The 20501-nt window shown below is 38.4% G+C and overlaps 1 protein-coding gene across 1 annotated transcript in view; it reads left to right on the top strand.

Moving 5' to 3' along the window:
• Positions 1–20501, top strand: part of Col19a1 (collagen type XIX alpha 1 chain) — a 335394-nt gene that overhangs the window by 125148 nt on the left and 189745 nt on the right. Inside the window, exons 12-13 of the mRNA XM_076557961.1 lie at positions 12916–12969; positions 14773–14808. Coding sequence (XP_076414076.1) covers positions 12916–12969; positions 14773–14808 — 90 coding nt within the window. The remainder of the gene's footprint in view (positions 1–12915; positions 12970–14772; positions 14809–20501) is intronic.

Here is a 20501-nt window from a genome sequence, read left to right as displayed (position 1 = left end):
GTTTTACAATCTTGCATCTAAGCTGTTAACGCCCATTATGCAAGATACACAGACAAGGAACTTCCCTTAAGCATTAAGGAGAGTGGAACGCAGGAGGGAATTAGCATAGGGAGGATATCAAGGTCAAGGTCAGCAAGCAAGGCAACAGTTACCCAAAACGGGGGCCAGGGACCTACAGGTCCCCTTTTTACTAATACATGAGCTTCTTACTTAGGTTGCATGGGACGTCAGCAGGTCACCTTACACCCATCATGGAGACGCCTGCCCAGACCACACAGGCGCTCTGTCTTAGGTTGGTGAGTTTCCCGCCCCCCCACAGGCATTACCCATCTTTGAATACTCATTATCATACAGACTCAATCCTGTGTGAGCTGCAGAGTTAACTGCTGCCAAAGATCTCAAAGTGGTGCTGGGCTTGCAATGGTATGGTATACATACTTTAATCTTCCAAAGCAAAATGAAACACATCCTTCTTGTCACCATCACCATCAGCATCACCTCCACCATCCTCACTAACACCATCACAGCCACCATCCTCACCATCACCATCATTACCATCATCACAAACACTGTCATCTAACTTTGTACTTTTTTCAGCTAGTACCAAGTTTTCAAATGTCCTTGTAAGCACATATACTTTAAATAGGTACAGGGCTTAAATTTTTTTTCATCTGTAAGAACCATCATTTTCTTTTATTCTGTTTTGGGGTGATGGAAGCTGAACCCCAGATTTCACATAATTTAAGTTAGACATATAACATACCACAGAACTGAATCGCCAGAATTATTTCAAACTCGAGATTGTGTTTGTTGTCAACTAAATGTTAAATGTTGCTGATGGTACCCATGGAATTCTATTTGGCTTCTTGTGCCACAAATTTCACTGCATCTTATTAACAACTGTTATATGCCTTAAAGGCAATATTTTTATTTCTTAAATAATAAATATTTTCTTCCTCTGCCAATGGACTATTTTTTTAATTTTATTTGTATGTATCTGGGTGTTTTGCCTGCATCTATGTTTATGCAACACATGTGTGTCTGGTACCTTTGGAGGCCAGAAAAGAATGTCAGATCCCCTGGGACTAGAATTACAGACAGTTGTGAGCTGCCATGTGGATGCTAGGAACTGAACCTGGGTCCTCTGGAAGAGCAGCCAGTGTTCTCAACAGCTGAGTCCTCTCTCCAGCCCTGTTAATAGTCCTCTTGTCATTTTTCATCTGTGGCTTTTTAGATCTTTTGCCCACTCCATAGTACCATCCCACAGTGCTATACTTACAACCTCTAAGCTTTCTGTCATACATAAAATTCCCTGTCTACATCATCATTTTCAATGAAATGTTGTCATGATAGAGCTCAATAAATTGAGATCACTTCAAATGTGTCTAGGATAACAAATGATTTTTTGTTTGTTTGTTTGTTTGTTGAGACAGAGTTTGTCTGTGTAACAGCCCTGGCTGTCTTAGAACTCTCTTTGTAGACCTGGTTGGCCTTGAACTCACAGAGATCTGCCTGCCTCTGCTTCCTGAGTGTTAGGATTAAAGGCATGAGTCACTACTACCCAACTTGAGAAATGATTTTTAAAATTCGGTTTGTTCATGTCTTTTGCATGGAGGGTCCAGGGAACAGAAGGTATGCAAGCCATCACACACAAGTGAGCATCAGAGGATAGCTCAGGGAATCGATTCCTTCCCTCCATCCATCATGTGGGTTCAAGAGATTGATCTCAGGCAGCTGGGCTTAGTGGCAAGTGCTCTTACTCTCTGAGCTGTCTCACTAGATAGTTGATTTTTAACTTTTTAAGGTATTAATCCAAAGAGCCACATGGAGCCACTAGGCATTGCAAGTCTGGAGTAACTCCTCGCCTGATGTCTTAGCCTTAAAATCCTCCCTGCATTCTAGTGTCCACTCACTGTGAAAATTAGATTTGTGCATTTTATTGTTCCTGTGTGTGTTATTATATACCAATGATTATTTATAGTTCATTTCATTAGATGCTAATAATCTTATAGTAAAGGGACTACACATATGTATTTCTATTTGTAGAGTATTTCACTCTTTAATGTACTATTTCTTAAAATTGGGTGCTTAATTTAATATTTTTGCAAGTAAAAATAATAATGGTCATTGAAAACAATTTAGAAGGAATAGAAATAAAAAAGTCACAGTAGATATAGTACTACTATGTTTGTGTCTTACACACACAGATGCATACACACACATACATTATACACACACAACCTACACTATATATACAACACATTATACAATACATACCCACACATACTACATGAACACACAATACATACACACTCTACACACAACAAACATTATAAACATGCACACACTGTACTGTACACACAACACACTCTACACACAACAAACACTATACACATGCACATACTATATACATGCTATTAAGTGGACTAACCACTTACACTATATCACACAACACAGACCCATGGGGGGAGTGAATTCTTTTTATATGTATTTATTTTGAAGTCATTACTGCTAATACAGCTAATACATATTTATTGCTAGGAAAAAGAAGCCAAAAACACTAAGGTGTGACCTGAAATGAAACTCTCATAATCACTGGAGTGCATCAAGCATCTGCTTTAATTGCTTTGGTGTGTTTTTTCCTCACTATTATTCCCAAGGCCTGTAGAAAGCTGATGTGCAGATAATTAGATAGGTGGATAATTAGGAAGGTAACATTTTTTTAAGAAATTGAATTGTACTATAGGTTTACATGGTATGCCAGTAAATAACATCTTTCAGACAAACACTAAACAAAGATGGGTGTCACTATTGTTATATATTATCCACCCTGCTATTCATGGCCATTTTGAATGACTGTGACTTCATCAGAATATATGCTGACTGCCAATAGCATATATTATTAAGGGCGGGGCCAGCAAAGCATCTTCGCAACCTATTCCAGAATCCTGATTGGCTTGGTCTAGTGCAGGTCAGGTCCTCAGCAAGTTACTGCAGCCCCTCTGTGTTCATGAGTGTGATATCTGTCTTGGCCAGCAGACTTTCCACAGTACTCCTCCCCGTCCTCCAACTCTTTCTGCTTCTTTCCCATGAACTTCCGTAAGGTTTGAGTGGGGATAAGGACATAATAAAGATGTCCCAATTGGGGATGAACACTCTCTTTAAAAAAAAAAAAAGAAAGAAAGAAAAAGAACATGTATTAGTTAATATGTACTCATTGGATTTTTTTCAATTTGTTCATTGATCATAACATAAAATCATAACATGACTTTAGTGGCTGCACCATAGTCCATTCATCCATGTGCTATAATTTATTGCATCATTTCTTGTTCTTGAGCACATGGAATGTCTCTCATAAATACCACTGCATTTACTATAAGGTGCCTTAAGCTTCTCATCTGACTATTTCCTTAGGATACATCTTAAAGAAAAATCACAAGGCCAGGTGGAAGGAACTGATTTAAGATCCTTGATACATATTGCCAAATTGCCCTCTGGAAAGTTATTCCTTGCTTATAGAAGGAAAGAAATAATCCCTGTTCAAATTCTACTCTAATCATTTTTTATGCAGCATTCCTTTGAACCTTTGAACTTCTTTGGTTTCAGGGCTCAGGTCTGTTTATTTTTCAAATACACATTTCTTTCAGCAGATTAACAAATTAATCACTTTGTTTCATATATATCCAAACAGGATAAAGCTCTTGTTTTTCCTTAGTAAAGGGTTTGAAATACAACATTTTTTTTCTTGTATAAATTATTTCTTTCTAGAGTGAACCAGAGCCAAAGGTGACCCTGGTCTGGCTGGCCCTAATGGATAGGATATAAGCCTAATTCTCTTTTTAATAATGTTCTGTTTATATTTTACCACTGAAATATTCTATCTAACGCAATTAGAGTTGGCTCTCATTGGCAGAACCAGCCCCAGTCAAACAAAATGAAGGATGAAGGTAGGTTTTACACAATGTAATTTGCAGCAGTGTTTTTAGCATTATGGCAGGGCTCCTTCAGGCTTCCTTGACCCATGCACGTCCTTACCCACACCAATCCTTTCTTCACCTTTATTTCCTGCTTGATTTAAAAAAAAAAAAAAAAAAAAAAAAGTCTTGTTTTCACTGTCACTTTCTTCCTGCATATTTTCATAAGTGATTTTCGTTCTCAGCCAGGGTTCACAGTCCACATTACCAATGTCTCCCTCTAGGGAAAGGTTGCGTTTGGAGGGGGGTATTTATGTAAACGGGAGGAAAAAGAGAAGGGAGGCTGTGTGCTAGGAGTATATACTCTTCCAGGAAGCAATGACATTTACCACCCCATGCAAGAGTTCTTCAAGCTAAAGTATACTAGTGCCTTTAACATCTTTGAATCCAATCCATATCCTTCCTTTTTCCTGGAGAGTTGATGCCCCTCTTTCCAGAATGTTACCACAGATCTTAGAATGAGATTTGAACAATAGCTTTTTTTGTTTGTTTGTTTCTTTTGAAATGGCTGTTGAAATGCAGATTGTACTAGGAGCTTAGAAAGTGACAACCCTTTCCCTTAGTGTCTGTTCTCATTCACATACACACCATTTAAAAGACTTACTTTTTTATGGTTTAAAGGGCCACATTACCTGCCTTTATGAGTTAAGAATAAGGAAACACTACCCAAGGCTCTGTTCAGTTCCATAATGCCTGGAAAACCTTTGAAATCCCTGCCATGCATAGAGATATTATGAAACCCATCTTATGCTGGGTAGACCTTCACAGCAGGAAGGAAGGCTGAAGATCAATCTTTTGGGACTGTGGAGAAAGTAATTGAATTCCTGAGAGACTTGCTTCCAAAAGAGTAACGCCCCAGGAGTTCCCCCGGGCACAAGTTTCTGATTTAGTGCCTTGCTTACTTTCTGAGAATCTCTACTCACATCTTTACTGTGACAGTGCTCCTTGTTGGTCCTCACCTTCGCAGTAGTAACCTTCCTCTACTGAGTTAGGTGCTAGCACCCTTGGCTTCCAGCTGGGGAGTCTGTGTCTACCCCCATCACCTTCCCTTGCTGATTCAGGACATTGACCTGCGGGTTTATATGCAGCACCTGACCCACCTTGATATCACTGTAGTATGATGGTACCTAGTGCAGTGGTAAGAGTTCTAGAGAATAAGCCAAGGTCCAGTTTTTACCTTAGCTATACCCTTCACAAGTCACTTCTCAGCCTGCTAAGGGCTACACTTAACATAGGTTACCAAAGTCCCCTCTGCTAAAGTATCCTCTGGTTTTATACAATGATGATTAAGATCGCAGGCATGGAAAGCATCATGAGATTTTAAAGCACTCATGTTTGTTTGTGAACCCCTCCTGCCTCATGAAAGGCACCTCGGAGGAGGCAGATCCAGAACGCGCTGAGAACCAGAGCATAGAAAGCACTGCATTATCAGGGTTAGTTTCCTTTCTCATTGCCATGGCCGACACCCAGCAAGAAGCAACTGAAGGAAGGAAGCATTTGTTTCAGCTCAGCTTGAGGGTTCAGTCAAATCGTTAAAGGAGACTCACCGTGGGAGGAACAGGAGCTAGATAGCTAGTCACACTAAAATCCAGAGTCTGGAAATAGAGATAAAAGGAAGATGGTGTTCAGCTCTATTTCTCCCTCTTAATCAATCCAGGAATCTGGACCATGGATGGCACCACCCACACTTAGGGACTTCCCACCTCGTTTAACCCAAGCTAGAAACATTCTCGTAGACATTCCCAAAGATAAGACTCCTGGGTGAATCTAGAACCTGTCAAGGTGTCAAAACCTGTCCTTCCTATATGTCCCACCTTATGTTTTAGGAAGTTTCATTTATAAGAGGTTCTAAGATAGATACAACTTGGGTCTTTGCCTAGTTTTCTGTCTATTCTATAGTACTATCAAGGAAGCAAAGATGTTATATTACTGATTCCTTACTGGGTGCTTGGGGTAAGTTTTCAGCTGCTGTTTGCAGAGTCTTGCTTTTTTAGAAACGTTGTCACTGTGTTATGCAGCCTAATGTATAAGTAATTAAAGTCCGACCTAGGACAATGACAAAAGAGAAGGTGCTAGAGGGACCACTACAGATGTCTCATACATCTGGAGCTTGGTCCTTGAATAGAGGGAAAACTCAAACACATCCCTTTTATCATTATTAATGAAAAAACAATTACTTATAAGAAATACAAGATTTTCAAAAGAGAAAACACTACAGTGTTGAAAAGGATAGCCAGACTCCCTCTGTACAATATTTCTGAGGTAAAGGAGTGAGCCAGTGATCTCTAGAAGTTCCCAGACACAGTGGTTGGGGCTGAAATAGATACAGCATTTTTTTCATACATTTTAATAAAACTAGAATTTAAAGATTCAGAATGCCCCTCATGTTGTTGGGAGGTAAAATGATTAGAATTTTAGATTTGATTGATATTCCCAGACATTTGAATATCTGTATAAATATTCTGGTAACCACAGACAGTGCCCCAAACTTGAATAAGGCCAGACCTGTGGAGAATGCACTTGTGAGGACCTTTTTTTCTATGTGGGATGATCCTACAGGAGTCAAGCTCTCGTGCCAACAAGAACAGTTCTATTTTTTTCATGCCTTAATTCCTTGACTATTAAGCATGCCACCAAACATGAAAAAGCACATTAATTTGCTTTCTTGGTTACTTAGTTGATATGTAGATGGTGTTTTCCTCCCTTGATTTTCCCAAAGATATTCAGAAGTCATGAGCAAGGAATAGGAGTAAGCAAAGAGTCTGCGTTCTTCTTTAGTCTCGTTAGTTCTGAAGAGTCAAGTGCTGTTAGGACATTGCCAGCTATGCCTGTGGTAACATTGTTTTTACAAACTATTTTTATTAGAAATTTGAAATGTAATCTTGTAGATGTAACAGTCTTATTAAATAAGAAACACAGAGCCAAATGCAGAGTTAAAAGCCCAAGAGGTCAGAGCAGTAGCTAAGAGCTGAGACTAAAACCCTTTCTTACCCTTCGCTGCCGCTGCCGTCCTTCCCCTGAGAAAGAGACCTACTTCCTGTGTGTCTGTCGTTTTTTTTTTTTTTTTTTTTTTTTTTTTGGTTTTTCGAGACAGGGTTTCTCTGCGTAGCTTTGCGCCTTTCCTGGAGCTCACTTGGTAGCCCAGGCTGGCCTCGAACTCACAGAGATCCGCCTGGCTCTGCCTCCCGAGTGCTGGGATTAAAGGCGTGCGCCACCACCGCCCGGCTGTGTCTGTCGTTTTATTGACTTTCTGTTCTGCCTTCTCATTGGTTGTAAATCCAACCACATGACCTCCTCGCCACTGCCTGTCTATACAGACCTCCAGGTCTTCTATGGTTGGTATTGAGATTTAAGGTGTGTGTCTCCATGCTGGCTGTATCCTTGAACACACAGAGATCTGTCTGTCATGTAATCGGGATTAAAGATGTGTGCCACCACTGCCGGGCTTCTGCTATGGCTTGCAATTAGCTCTGACACCCCCCCCCCAGGCAACTTTATTTATTAACATACAAATAAAATCACATTTCAGTACAAATAAAATATTACCATGTAATCTTCTGTCAGCATTATGGGCTGGCTAAATCAGGACATTATAGCAAGTTATTTTCTGAAGAAAAAAAGTAGCTTGAGAAAATTAATTTTATTCTATACAACAGTAAAATCTTCCTTCAATTCTGATTGTTCAACTAAAAAAAATCTCATTTTCCCAGTAAATCATGCCATACACCATTGCCTGTTGTTTTATTCTGAACTCCTAACTCCAAACCAAAGCGTTTCAGCACTTGTGACAATTCATGCTAACCTTGTAATTGCAGGTATTTAAAGGATTTTATTTTATTTTTTTGAGACAGGGTTTCTCTGTGTAGTTTTGGTGCCTGTCATGGATCTCGCTCTGTAGATCAGGCTGGCCTCTAACTCACAGAGATCTGCCTGGCTCTGCCTCCCGAGTGCTGGGATTAAAGGTGTGTGCCACCACAATCTAGCCTGTGCAGTATTTTAATGGTGATTTTAAAAGTTAAGTCTCTATAGGGATTATAACTTCCAGAATATTCAGTTAAAATGCAAGTGAGAAAATTCATTACACCAATTTACCACCTTCTAAACTACTATCTACAGTACAGTCAATTGTAATGATTCAATGGTTTCACTAAATGATTCAAACAGCATGGTTTTGATGGTTTTTGCTGTTGTATATTAGAATTTAATTTGATGTGATGTATCCTAAAATATATTTTTCTGTGCCAACTTTCTTACAAAATAGCTATCCTATTTAGTTTAGAAGGAACTACACTGTAGTCCATTCTTTCTCAGCTGGGTTCTGTGGGATTTAGGACAAGGCAAATCTCTGCCATGTGAGATTGTCTCTATTTATATGCTTTTGCATATATACATACAGTAACTAAAAAAAAGCCATGAATTCAAAGGAAAGCAAGGAGAGGTATGTGGGAGGGTTTGGAGGGAGGAAAAGGCACAGCAAAATGTAATTATATCATAATCTCAAAAAGAAGAAAGAAAAGCAGAATGTGTTGTGTCTTTGAGGATTCTGCATATTTGTGTGCACATGTGCAAGTGTGTGTGTGTGTGTGTGTGTGTGTGTGTGTGTGTGTGTGTGTGTGTGAACTTTGGGTTAAATGCCAAAATACTAATAAACATATTTCCATTGCAGTTTAAGTGATATACACTAAGCAATATAGAAATTATAAGATTTTAAAATTTCTACAATTTACCCTTCAAAACATAAGATCTTATTGTAATGTATTGAAATGTAATCTTGTAGATGTAACAGCCTTATTAAATAAGAAACACAGAGCCAAATGCAGAGTTAAATGCACAGTGATTCTGACTATGACCTAGTATGGAATGTGTTCAATAATAGTGTCTTAGAACAAACTTGAGAGGGAGTGCTATAAATGTGTTATTGTAAGCATTAAAGCCAGGCTGTCTACTTCAAATCCCAGCTCTTCCAGTAACTACATGTCACACTACCCTATGTATCCTCTTAGTTTCTTTACTTACTCATGGGGTGATAAGATTATTAGTACTTACAGGTGTCCTGAGAGGATCAAAGACATTATCATGTGCACAGTGTTAGAACAGTGCTCAGCATACAGCAAAAACCTTGTAATTATCCTCTATTAAAAATGTTGAAATGTGACATATTTAGCTTTAATAGATACCTCTTTTGCTAATTTGTTTTCACGCGGCATTACAACCTCAGAAAAGTAGGTTTCAGTCATTGAGTTTAGTCTCCTCTACACGCTCGTTTTGATCTTTGAAACATCCAGGATCAAAACTACCATATCCAACATTTCTAAAATAATCAGCAAAATCTCCTTCCTTATACCAGTGCACGCTGCACCACTAATTATACAAACCCTGAAATCATAAAACTAGAGATATCACCTGCTAGCAGATGCTGCCATTGCTAGAAAATAAGATTTGATCAGTAGATGGGACAAGGAATTAATTAATAGCTTAAATTTGTAAACAAATAATATTATTTTATACCATCTAATATTTAAAGATGCTATATCACATGAGCAGTATATTTTCCAATAAAAATCCTGCAGTCCACTTGCTTTATATAATACTCTCCCTCAGCCTTCATTTTTCCTGTAGAGAAAACTCCCCATCTTCACATTACATGCAGATACAACTACCATGCTTCAAGGAATCCCTATGTACAATAGTATTACTGAAATCCTTAATAATAGATATCCATGCATGTCTTAAGCTAAGAATCTGTTTCATTTAATGTTTTATGCTTTTTAACTTAAAGTTTTTATAGATAAAAAAAACTTCCCTAGGTGAATACTGTGCTTACATCATTTCTATTTCCCTCTTATGTCTCCCCCACCACTCCCTCTCATGTTGATGACCTCATCTACAATTTTCTTCATTTTACACACACCCCACACACAGAGGACCTACTGAGCCCATTTTATGATGTTCTTATGTAAATGTGTTTAGAGCTGACCACATTTTAAGGATTGGATAAATTATCAGTGGACTCATCCCTAGGGGAAGAAGAAGGATTTTTTTCCTCTCTTGCAGTCATTGATTGCCTGTAGCTCTTCATCTAGAGACGAGGCCTTGTGAAATTTCCTTTATCTGCACCATCAATAGATGTTGTCATTATGCAGGTTTTGTTTAGGCAACCATCCATATTGTCGAGGTTTCCTGGTTGCAGCATCTCTCCTATCTAGAAGGCACAGCTCAGCTGTTAAAGGTTAATGCTCACATTTCTAAACGTGTTTTATACTTTTGTACTGTCTTTCTTCCTCCCCTCTGGCACTCAGTAACATTGATAGCAGCATCAGCATGACAGGAGGAGAAAAATCGTAGTTGCAAAAAGCATTACTGAGCTGCTTTTCAGAGCCTATCACAAAGCCATAGCTTTAGCATCACAGTACTTTGTCACAAGGGACATGAGTTTCATGGGTCTACTTCCACGGCCATAGCTGTAGAAACTTGATGAATACAGTACTTCTCAACTGCATCTTATTCTCCATGACTTAAAGCACAGTTGTTACATATCTGTCAACCTGAGTGTGAAACAGAACAAAAAGCACTGTTCATTATCCTTACCTGTCCTGAAAATCATAAATAACCTTTGTTAAGTGCCAGCCCTCTACTAACTGTTCTTACCACTATGATTCTGAGCATCTCTTCAAAATTCCAATTGCTTATACCTACTTTATGTAGTTGCACTAACTACTTAGGATTATGCAATAAACATGAAAAGAACAGTTTTTAAGTCACCAGGAAGACTTTTTATTCAAGACAGTTGTAACAGAGGCATTGCAATAAGGGAAGAGGGTCAGGCTCATCTCCAGATACAACAAAGACATGGTTTGAGTTGTAGACAGCAGCATAAAGGGGGCACTGTGTGGGGGAAATTACTAAAAGGAAACGTCAAGTATGGCACAGTTCTGATCTAAAAGAATTCTTACTAAAGCCAGACAAGAACAAGATGTCAAAGTAGGGAGATGAAGAACAGATGAGAAGAATGGGGGCGTGTTATAATCTAACTTAACAAGTTTTTTAAAAAAGAATAACCAGGTTGAGCAAGCCAAGGACAGGAAAGGGGCATGGTCCAGACTTAGTTACGAAGAGTGCTCAGAGGATCCTAAGTAAAGTTAGGTCATGGAGATTACCTTTGTAACCTTCTTGTTCTCTTGGGTCTGATCTCCAAAGTGGTATAAAAATATAGGGAAAGCTACAAACTCAAGACAAAAGTAAATATGTGACATTTTCTGTTAGGCACGTGGAGAAAGGAAAAAGAAACAGGCAAAATTACTTTTGATAATGTACTATACTTGATCCATTATTGGCAATTTTATCACTTCTATGAAGAGTATAAGGAAGTATCAATGAAATATCTAACATTATTTTCTTATAGTACCTATCCTAATCTGAACTGCTCAGTAGTAAAGAACTTGATGGCATGAGCAAGGCTCTGGGCTCAGTCCTCATCACTGAGAAGAGTGGGGTGGAAGGAGAACATCAGCCAATGTGCAGCTACTGCATCAGACGGTATGGGTCCAAAGTCTAGGACAATGAGTGACTACGAAGTACCTGGGAAAGGCTTATTGGATAAATGAATGGTAGAAATCCATTCACAGAAATGGCACTTGTCTCCGCCTAAGTGGTTAAGATGTTCTTTTGCCAGGTTTTACTCTCAAGTGTCTACTGTTAGGGAAAAGGATAGATGAATATTCCAAATAATAGTAGAATAGTACACTTCAAATATATTTATTAAACACTAAAATAATGATTAAAATATGTTAAGGTATTTATTCATTTCAAAGTTGGTTTTTGTTTTGTTTTAGGTTTTTATTTTTTATCTGATTTCTTTAAATGCAATATTGAATTATTTGCAAAATGAAAGCTCTGGTCTTTATCCTTCTTTGGTTGTTGCTAATGTCTAAAGTGGTTTTCACATTCTCTGTACGACAAAATTGTTTTATCTAATTTTTCCCTTGGATTCTATATTGAATACCTACCTGTGCATTATTTACTCACTACTAAAGACCAAGGTAGTGATAGCTAGATTCCTCAGCTAGGAACAGTAAGATGTTTTGACTTACACTGTGTGTAATATCACTCCTGAAGGCTTCTATTTTCCATTATCCTTTCTCCCTCAACTAATGTGTTAAAAAGGAAGGCAGATGTCTTTCCTATTTGCCACCCAGTTAGGATATGTCCATCTGACTTGCCTTCTGTTTCCACTGTGAACACGTTCAACTATAAAATTGATGTGCCTTCACCAACTAACCTCTAAAACAACCAGGAGTCCAAAGATTTGTGAAAGTATTTATCTGACAATCTCTCTATGTCTCATGTAGCTCCATTTGATGGCTTTGTAGATCCAAGTTCAAAAAAGGAAAGGAATTAGAAAACTGAAACCTACTTTCAAATGGGCAGTAAGCTACATTTTTGTTCTTGCCTGGTGAGTGACAGGAAAAGAACGTAGCTTCTGGAGCCCTCCTCCCAATAATTAAATTCCTTGATAAAGACATGAACATGTTTTTGATGTAACTCATGAATTCTTTGGCAAGCTTTATAAAGACTAAATCAATGCTAAATCAGAGGTATTTACAACATTCACAAATTTAATCCAAAGAGGATACTTAAAAGCTCATATAGATCTAAATGATGTTCCCCCAGATGGTGAATTAATGTAATTTTAGCAGGAAGCAAAGTTGCACAAATATGCAATATTGAGGCCTCGCACTGGTTTAATGCATCTGAAGCCACCACAGCGCAGATGTTGCTTATCACATCAGTGCCAGTTGCCTGTCTCTCTCCACACTACAAAGGGAAGGATGGGATTTGGGAGTTCAGGAAAACATGATTCATTTTCTTACTAATAATTTGTCAGTAATTGAAGCTCTTGGTGACTCTTATATAGAAAATGATTTCATTATGTTCTTTTCAGGGTTTGAAAGGTGATTTGGGTCCTCAAGGTCCACCTGGCCCAAAAGGAGAAAAGGTATTGTATGTACTCCCAGAGTGTCCCAACTTTATTTTAAGATTCCCCCCCAAAACTGAGTGACTTCTTGTAGATCCCATCCAGTTGCAAAAACATCCTGAGATGAATGGAAGGCTGTTCTATGAAAAGCCTCTGCGTGAGGAAAGCCTTTTGGTTGCTTTAGTGTGAGAGACTGTGTGTGCCATCACTAGTTGACGTTAACACACGTATATAACCAGTTTCTTACCTTAACTCGACAGCATGAGGTGTTCCAACACCACATTAGCAAAGGTGTCCTATGTCAGGAAACTCAGCCAACAACACGAAGCTGTCACCTTAATAATCAAGCAGGTGGCTTCAGAGGGAAGGAAGCGAACTTCATACCTCAGCTTTAGATTAAATGCTCCATTTCTTGTGTACCATTCTATATCAGCATTTTGGCAGTGACCTTTCAGTGAGAGCTAACAAATATTAAAGGTAAGGGTTGTGTTGAGTAGGGTAATTAAGCAATTCTGATTCCATGGGAGTTGTACATGTCTGCATTTTATTTCTCCATGGTCATCAGATGCAGAATTCCTTGTCCATCTTAAAACATTTATCTCTGAGTTAGAGATGATCTCACAGAGCAATCCTTGGGGACCGATTTTAGTTTCTTAACAACTGTTGTTTTAGTGCAGCTGTCCCCAAATAATGAATATACAATGCTATGTCTTAAAACTTGAGATAACTAAGTTTAACGAGAAAAAGAGAAAATCCTAGATATACTTGACATGACAGTCCCACGGCACGCAGGAACATGGACTCCATCATGTTCAAGGCAACAAAAAACACAGCAAGGACACTCAGTCCTAGTGACAGAGTTCTCACTAAATGAGTAGAGCACCTAGACAGTAGAACACAGAAGTGACATATCATGAACTTGTGGGTGCTTTTTCAATGACTTTTTGTTTTTAAACAGGGTCTCACTGTGGAACCCTGGTTGGCCTGGAACCTGCTATGCCAATTAGACTGGCCTTAAAAATCATGGCTAACCTCTACCTTCCCAGTGCTGGGATTTAAAGTGTACACCACGACCGCCACAGCCAGCATTATCAAAGACTTTTTCACAGTCAGTACACACGCCTAGAAACCTGCATTCACACAGGTCAACAAAGCAATTCTAGCACTGGATGGAGGAAAAGATGGAGGAAAAGCCTTTGAACACTGAAGGCAGAAGTGATGCCCATTCAGCAGAGCCTAGGAGAGGTGGTGGGAACCTTTCTTTGCAGCTGGAAGGCACAGAGTCGGGGGGGGGGAGAACCCACTTATTATTTCTGCTGATGCTCATACTAACTTTGTCAGATAAATTATCTGTCTCTATGACGCTTCCCAGCTGCTCCGTTGGCGAGTAACCATATTTGGAAAGATAATTTTTTTTTCTAATTTTGGATTTGTAGTCAAAAGAATAGAAAATTAGATTATTTTAGTTTTTCAAAACACGTTTTGCTACCGCAGAAAGCACAAGGGCACACGAGGCGATTTTTATATCATAAGCCCTAAAAGGAACATAATGAAGCTCTCATTGAGCAGAAAATTTTTCAAGGAAAATTCTATTTTTGTGTCCATTCAGATTATGAATTTGGTGGTGGGGAAATGGGGGTAGGTCTGGGAGGAATTGGGGTGTGTGGGAAGAATATGAGCAAAATATAGCATATGAAATTCTCAAAGAATAAATAAAACCATAAAAAAGATTTATCTGTATATATTGCTTCTTCCCAAAAACCTTTAAATAATGTGCAAAAAGGTGCTGTTGGTTAATTGCAACTTTTCTTTCACCTATTTTAGGGTGATATGGGACCTCCTGGGCCACCAGCCTCAACTGTAAGTATTATTAAAGCAAAAAAAATTAAAATAATCTATTTTCTATTCATACTAGCAATACAATTTAAGCCATGTAGTATTGTGGAATTGATAGTGAAATCTGAATATGCCTAGCAAACCTTCTCATTTTATAGATGGATTCCTGCCCTGAGCAGTGAAGTACTTGACCCAAGGTCTTAAGGTAATTTCTTACAGGAGTCTGTAATCAGTATCTACCTCAAACAATTTTCTACATCTTTCCCATGGTTAATAACCATGCCCCTGTGTTTTATTACACATTATTTTGTAATAAAATATATATTATGTGTAAAAGGAAGTAGAAAGTTCTACTTAGCCTAAAAATTATAAAAGTGACACTAGATATAACCATCCAGTAGGGAAAACAGCTAGCTCCTTCCTCCCTTTTCTTTTCTTTTCTTTTCTTTTCTTTTCTTTTCTTTTCTTTTCTTTTCTTTTCTTTTCTCTTCTTTCTTTCTTTCTTTCTTTCTTTCTCCTTTCTTCCTTCTTCTTCTTCTTCTTCTTCTTCTTCTTCTTCTTCTTCTTCTTCTTCTTCTTCTTCTTCTTCTTCTTCTTCCTCTCTCTCTCTCTCTCTCTCTCTCTCTCTCTCTCTCTCTCTCTCTCTCTCTCGCTCTCGCTCTCTCTCTCTCTCGCTCTCTCTCTCCCCTTCCTTACTTTCTTTCTTTTTTAACATGGTCTCACTACTGAGCACGACTAGCTCACCAAGAACTCAGAACTCACTATGTTGTCCAGGCTGGCTTTGAACTCATAGAGACCCACTGCCTCTGCCTGCTGAGTGCTATGCTTAAAGGTGTGTCCCATCAAGTGCAGCCAAGAGCTGCACTTTCTCACTGATGGTTACTTTGCCCCAAAGCCTGCCAGAGGCTATTGCTAATTCCCATGATTTACTTGTAAGATATGCAAATGATTAAATGGCAACAGATTCATGAGAAAATTTAATAATGTGTACATGATAAGATAGTCGCCAATTAAATTTTTCATCATTTCTTAAGCACGTAATCATAAATATATGGTATCTTCCCATTTAGATATGATGTATTACTGCAGATTTTCTTTTATGCAGATAGAGCATAAAAGATTCGTGTTTAACTTAAGAAAGACTCTAAGCTTAAAGGAAAAGAAGCAAGTTTTTTTTTTTAAAGATCAAGTGTAGCCTGATGTCTGTCAGATTTCATGTTGATATTATGAATTACATAAATTAAGCATGAAGTCACTAATATTCAAACTCCCATGATGATGCCAGCAGGTCAGGGTTAAGGATGTCTCCCAGCACTCTGAATGGAGCTTTGCTATCTGTAGAACACAGGAATTTGAAGGGTTTTGATTTTGTACATGTGTATTTTTCTTAGAAGTTGAATACCCCAAATGGAATGATAGTAATGTCTTGCTCACATTTTCCAACTGGCATTTAAAGAAAAACTATTTCTCGGGGTACAGGAAACTCAAGAAGCCAAAAAGGGTCTTACTTAAGAAGAGCCAAATTCTTTAAGGTTTTTCTTTTCAAAGTTGAATAAAATGATTTTGAATCAAACTTTTACCATTATACCTTCCATTTTATACATTTTGCAAATAAAATTTTATTTGGCATCATTTAGAGCTAGGCTTGCTTATCTTGTGCAAGGCACATGACTTTTTCTTCAGTTAAGTTATATGTCCAAGTACTTCACTTAGTCATTTGATTCCCTAGACATTTTCAACTTTTGTTTGAGGGCTGAATTGTGACCTTTGTTTATCATTTCACTTGAGATGGAATGTCGGACCCTTAGCCAGGAAATTGTATAGGACTCTATCTACACTGTGCATGTTTCATAGCAGCTGGTTCCTTTTGGCTAAGGAACACCCTATGGTGGCCTCTGCCATTCATCTAAGATGCACTTTAAAGAGACAAAGCTAAGATATTTTTGCTTTGTGGTGTCTAAAGATATGGCAAATCCAAATCCCAATGAAAAGAGTTGCACTTTATAAAATGAAATAATATTATGTGAGTATTGCTATTTGATGTGTTTGCCGTTAATTTGTTTCCTTATGTAGACAATCAACCATCATCTATAAATAGGGGTGAATTGAGGTTAATATCAACCTGAATACTCTAAATATTTAATTTATCTTATAATGCAGGTTAATATTTTATTAATTGAAGTAACTGATATCAGTCTTCCGGGAAGCCAAAATGACTAACTGCTCTATAATATATTAAACAAGACAATGATATATCAGTTCATCCATAGTAGTTCTTAAAACCAGTTGCCCACTAAAATTCACTGGAAGGTTTTAGAAAATACCAGTATTGGGCCTCCATCACCCCAAATTCTAATTTAATTCGTCTAATGTGGGACCAGTACATTTTTTAAAAGTCCCATAAGTAGAACTAAATATGAAATTGGAGTGGAAAACCATTGTTTATGAAAACTGTAGTGAAATAACCTTCCTTCCTGCCTAGAAAATTTTCAGAATGTTGAAGTACTCTGGCTTTGAAATCCTACTTAATGCACAGCAATAAAGAAATATCTCTATCTTGGGGAGGCATACTGGTAAAAATCAAGATAGAAAATGGCTTGGTTAAGTAGAGGGGTTAGGGCTAAGAATGCCTTTCAACTACAGCTTTAATCCAACTATTCAAGTATTCCTGCAGGGCTAGATGCCTTAATGCTTCTCAAAATTTAAAGTGCATAGGAGCCACCCAGGAAATCTTCTTCAAGAGCATAGTTTTATTCTGTAAGTGTGAGGTTGAGAATAGAAATTATACATTCTCAGTAGGTACCTTCTTAAAAGCTGATAGCAGTCCTGGTTCATGGCTCAAACAAGGCTTAACACTCTTTCCAGCTCACCGCCTTATTTCATAGGTCAGTAGTTCCCCATCTTTGCTTCATATTCAAATCACCACAGACACTTTGAAAACTTATTTAGCTTTAAGGCTGTAGTCAATGTCAGTGATGTCAGAACCTCTTGGAAAAAAAATCTCTGCAGTCACAGTTTAAATTTTCCTAAGGTAACTTCTACATGGTGAGACCCACAGTCTTGAAAGCACACCTAATGATTTCTGCAGCTTCCTCTTGAAATTCTTGAGCAAACATTTTGGAGTCACTCATTAGTTAGTATTTGTATCAGAAATACCCAATGATTACTTTTGGGACTTCTGCGAGAGACTAGATGCTTCATTGATACCAAATATTTGGTTCCTGAACTTCAACCTACATATGTGCAACCTACCAGCAAGTCTAACCGTGATTTTTCCTTTTCCTAAGCAACTTCACAGTCATTGACAATTCCAAGGCACAGAGTACGAAAGACTCTCCACATTTACACAGCTGAGCTGAGTAAGGAGAGTGACCAGGCTGAATTGCTTTCCTCATCTAAACCACAGTACTTACACATTTTGATTTACTCTAAAGCTTTGTTTAACCATGAATGGAGAGAGATAGGAATTGAGTATATTGTCTTTGCATGCAGGAAGTTTGTGGTGAGTTAAGTTTAATGCAGTTATTTCTCTATCCCTGTGAATCATCGTGCTTTGGCTATTGGTTTCAAATTGAAAACTCAAGTGAAACCGCATTGTAAATAATCCAAGACAGGATACAAAACCATCTATTTTCATTAAGTGTTATTTTTGTTTCTGATTTGGACTTTCTAACTTCTCGTGTATGACTGGGTCTCAGTGAAAAAGTGGATAAAGGAATGACAGAAGCCAAATTTGCAAGGAATCAAGAAAAGTCAAGTTGACGAAATGGTATGAAGGGCAGAACCCTGGAGCAGGTTCACTAGAAAAGTTCAGTTGCAGCGATTCTTATGCTTTCCACCACCTCGCAACCACTGACTGTTTCCCTTGTACAGGATGCCTTAGAAAATACAGAGAACAGGGCTACTGAGAAGATTGATCAAAATGGCACTGCACTTTCCAAATGTAGTCCATACTAAATTAATTGTTGACTTGGTGGACATAGTTCATTTTCCAATTCCAGAGCTGAATCCCTTTGATAACATTTGGACCCTTTAGTAGATTCTTCTTCACAAGTCATATAAACAAAACTCCAAAGTGACCACATGAGGGGGGAGTATTTACCCAAAACCAAACAGACAAACAATAAAGAAGGAGATGGGGAAGAAAGAAGAGGCAGCAAGGAAGGAAGGAAAGAAAAGAGAAGGAAGAAAGGACTGGATAAATGAGGGAAGGAGGGATGAAAGAAAAAAGGGATAACCTGGGGACTGAAAACAGAGATGAATTACCCCTATGTCTCTTCTATCTTTGACCTCTAATTATTATATCAGTCTCCTTGGCTTGACAAATCTGAATGATTTTTGATATTATGTGAGTAAAGTTGCAAATCTTCCCAGATACCTTCTTTAAAGCATTTCCAGATTATTCTAATAGCAAAACATTAAGTAATAACCTCAAGAACAACAACCCGGTGAATCTGAGAGTGGAACACAGTCTACAAAACCTTGCCCAAGAATCTTCTCTAAATACCTAAGCCCAAAGGGAAGTAACCTCCCTTCCTTCAGCACCCATCAACCAGCAGTAGCTCCTCAGACAGGTCTCCAGAGTCCCTCTCCTTCCACACTAGGAAAACATTCTCTTGAGATTATAATTACATCATTTGGTCCCTTCTCTTTATTCCCTCCAAACCCTCCCATATACATACCCTTGCTTTCTTATCCATGGCCTCTTTTTTCATTAATTGTTGTTACATACATGTATGCATCACATATATGTTGATGTATGTATACTAAATATATAAATATAACCTGATCAAGGAAAACAATAGACATGCTAACATGAATAGGAGAAAACTCAAGAGGCCTCAGTCCTACACAAAGAACTACAGGCAACTAAGGAATGCTGAGAAGGGAAGAAACAGTCTTCACCAGAACAGAACACACCAATTGGTAGTCCAACACTAAATGGTCAACCTTGAAAACATGCTTGAGTTTTTAACTGCCTCAATCCTGTGCAGGTCTTCCAAAGATAAACATGGCCACTGTGATTTCATGCCATGCCATGTCCAGATGACCACACTTCATAGCACCTGTCCCTATTCTCCAGTTCTTAGATTCTTTCTTAACACTCTTCTTAGACATTCCCTGGGCCTGTAGAGAGGGGAGATGAGAAAGGTGTCCCATCTACACCCAAACACTCAGTCTCTTGCACTCAACAGTTTGAACAGTAATCCTCCTCTGTGTTACCCACTGCCCACTGCAATAACAAATGTCTCTGACCAAGGTTGGGAACAGAAAAAAAGAAAAAAATCTAAAATATCAACACAAATATTTAGAAGGTAGTTTGACAACATGGCCACTTAGAAATCAACATCAATAGGCCTATGAATTCCCTATTCTTGGGACTTGCCTATGTTTAAAATACCAGTCATGAATTCTGCCTATAGAACAAGTTTCAGATCCAATCAGGGTAGAAACTGGTCACTGCCATAAACATTTTCTCCACTGTTGTACCAGTGGACACATCCTGGCTGGCAGATGCAGTATCCAGTACCGGGCAAAACCATTGGTATCTGTTCTCCCCCAGTATCCTGCACAGTACCTTAGAGCACTGTGAAAGACAGTCAGCAAGGAGAGCTTCTTGTCAAGTTCAAGACTAATTCCTCTGTATCCTGCAACCACAATGTGTGGTGTCTTTAGCAGCAGAGCCTTACCATCTAGCTAAAGTAGGTAACCAAGAG

Source organism: Peromyscus maniculatus, chromosome 21 (genome assembly GCF_049852395.1).
Source record: "Peromyscus maniculatus bairdii isolate BWxNUB_F1_BW_parent chromosome 21, HU_Pman_BW_mat_3.1, whole genome shotgun sequence".
Classification (NCBI taxonomy): domain Eukaryota; kingdom Metazoa; phylum Chordata; class Mammalia; order Rodentia; family Cricetidae; genus Peromyscus; species Peromyscus maniculatus.
The sequence above is the reverse complement of the archived record's forward strand: the minus strand, read 5'-3'. Positions and strand labels throughout refer to the sequence as shown.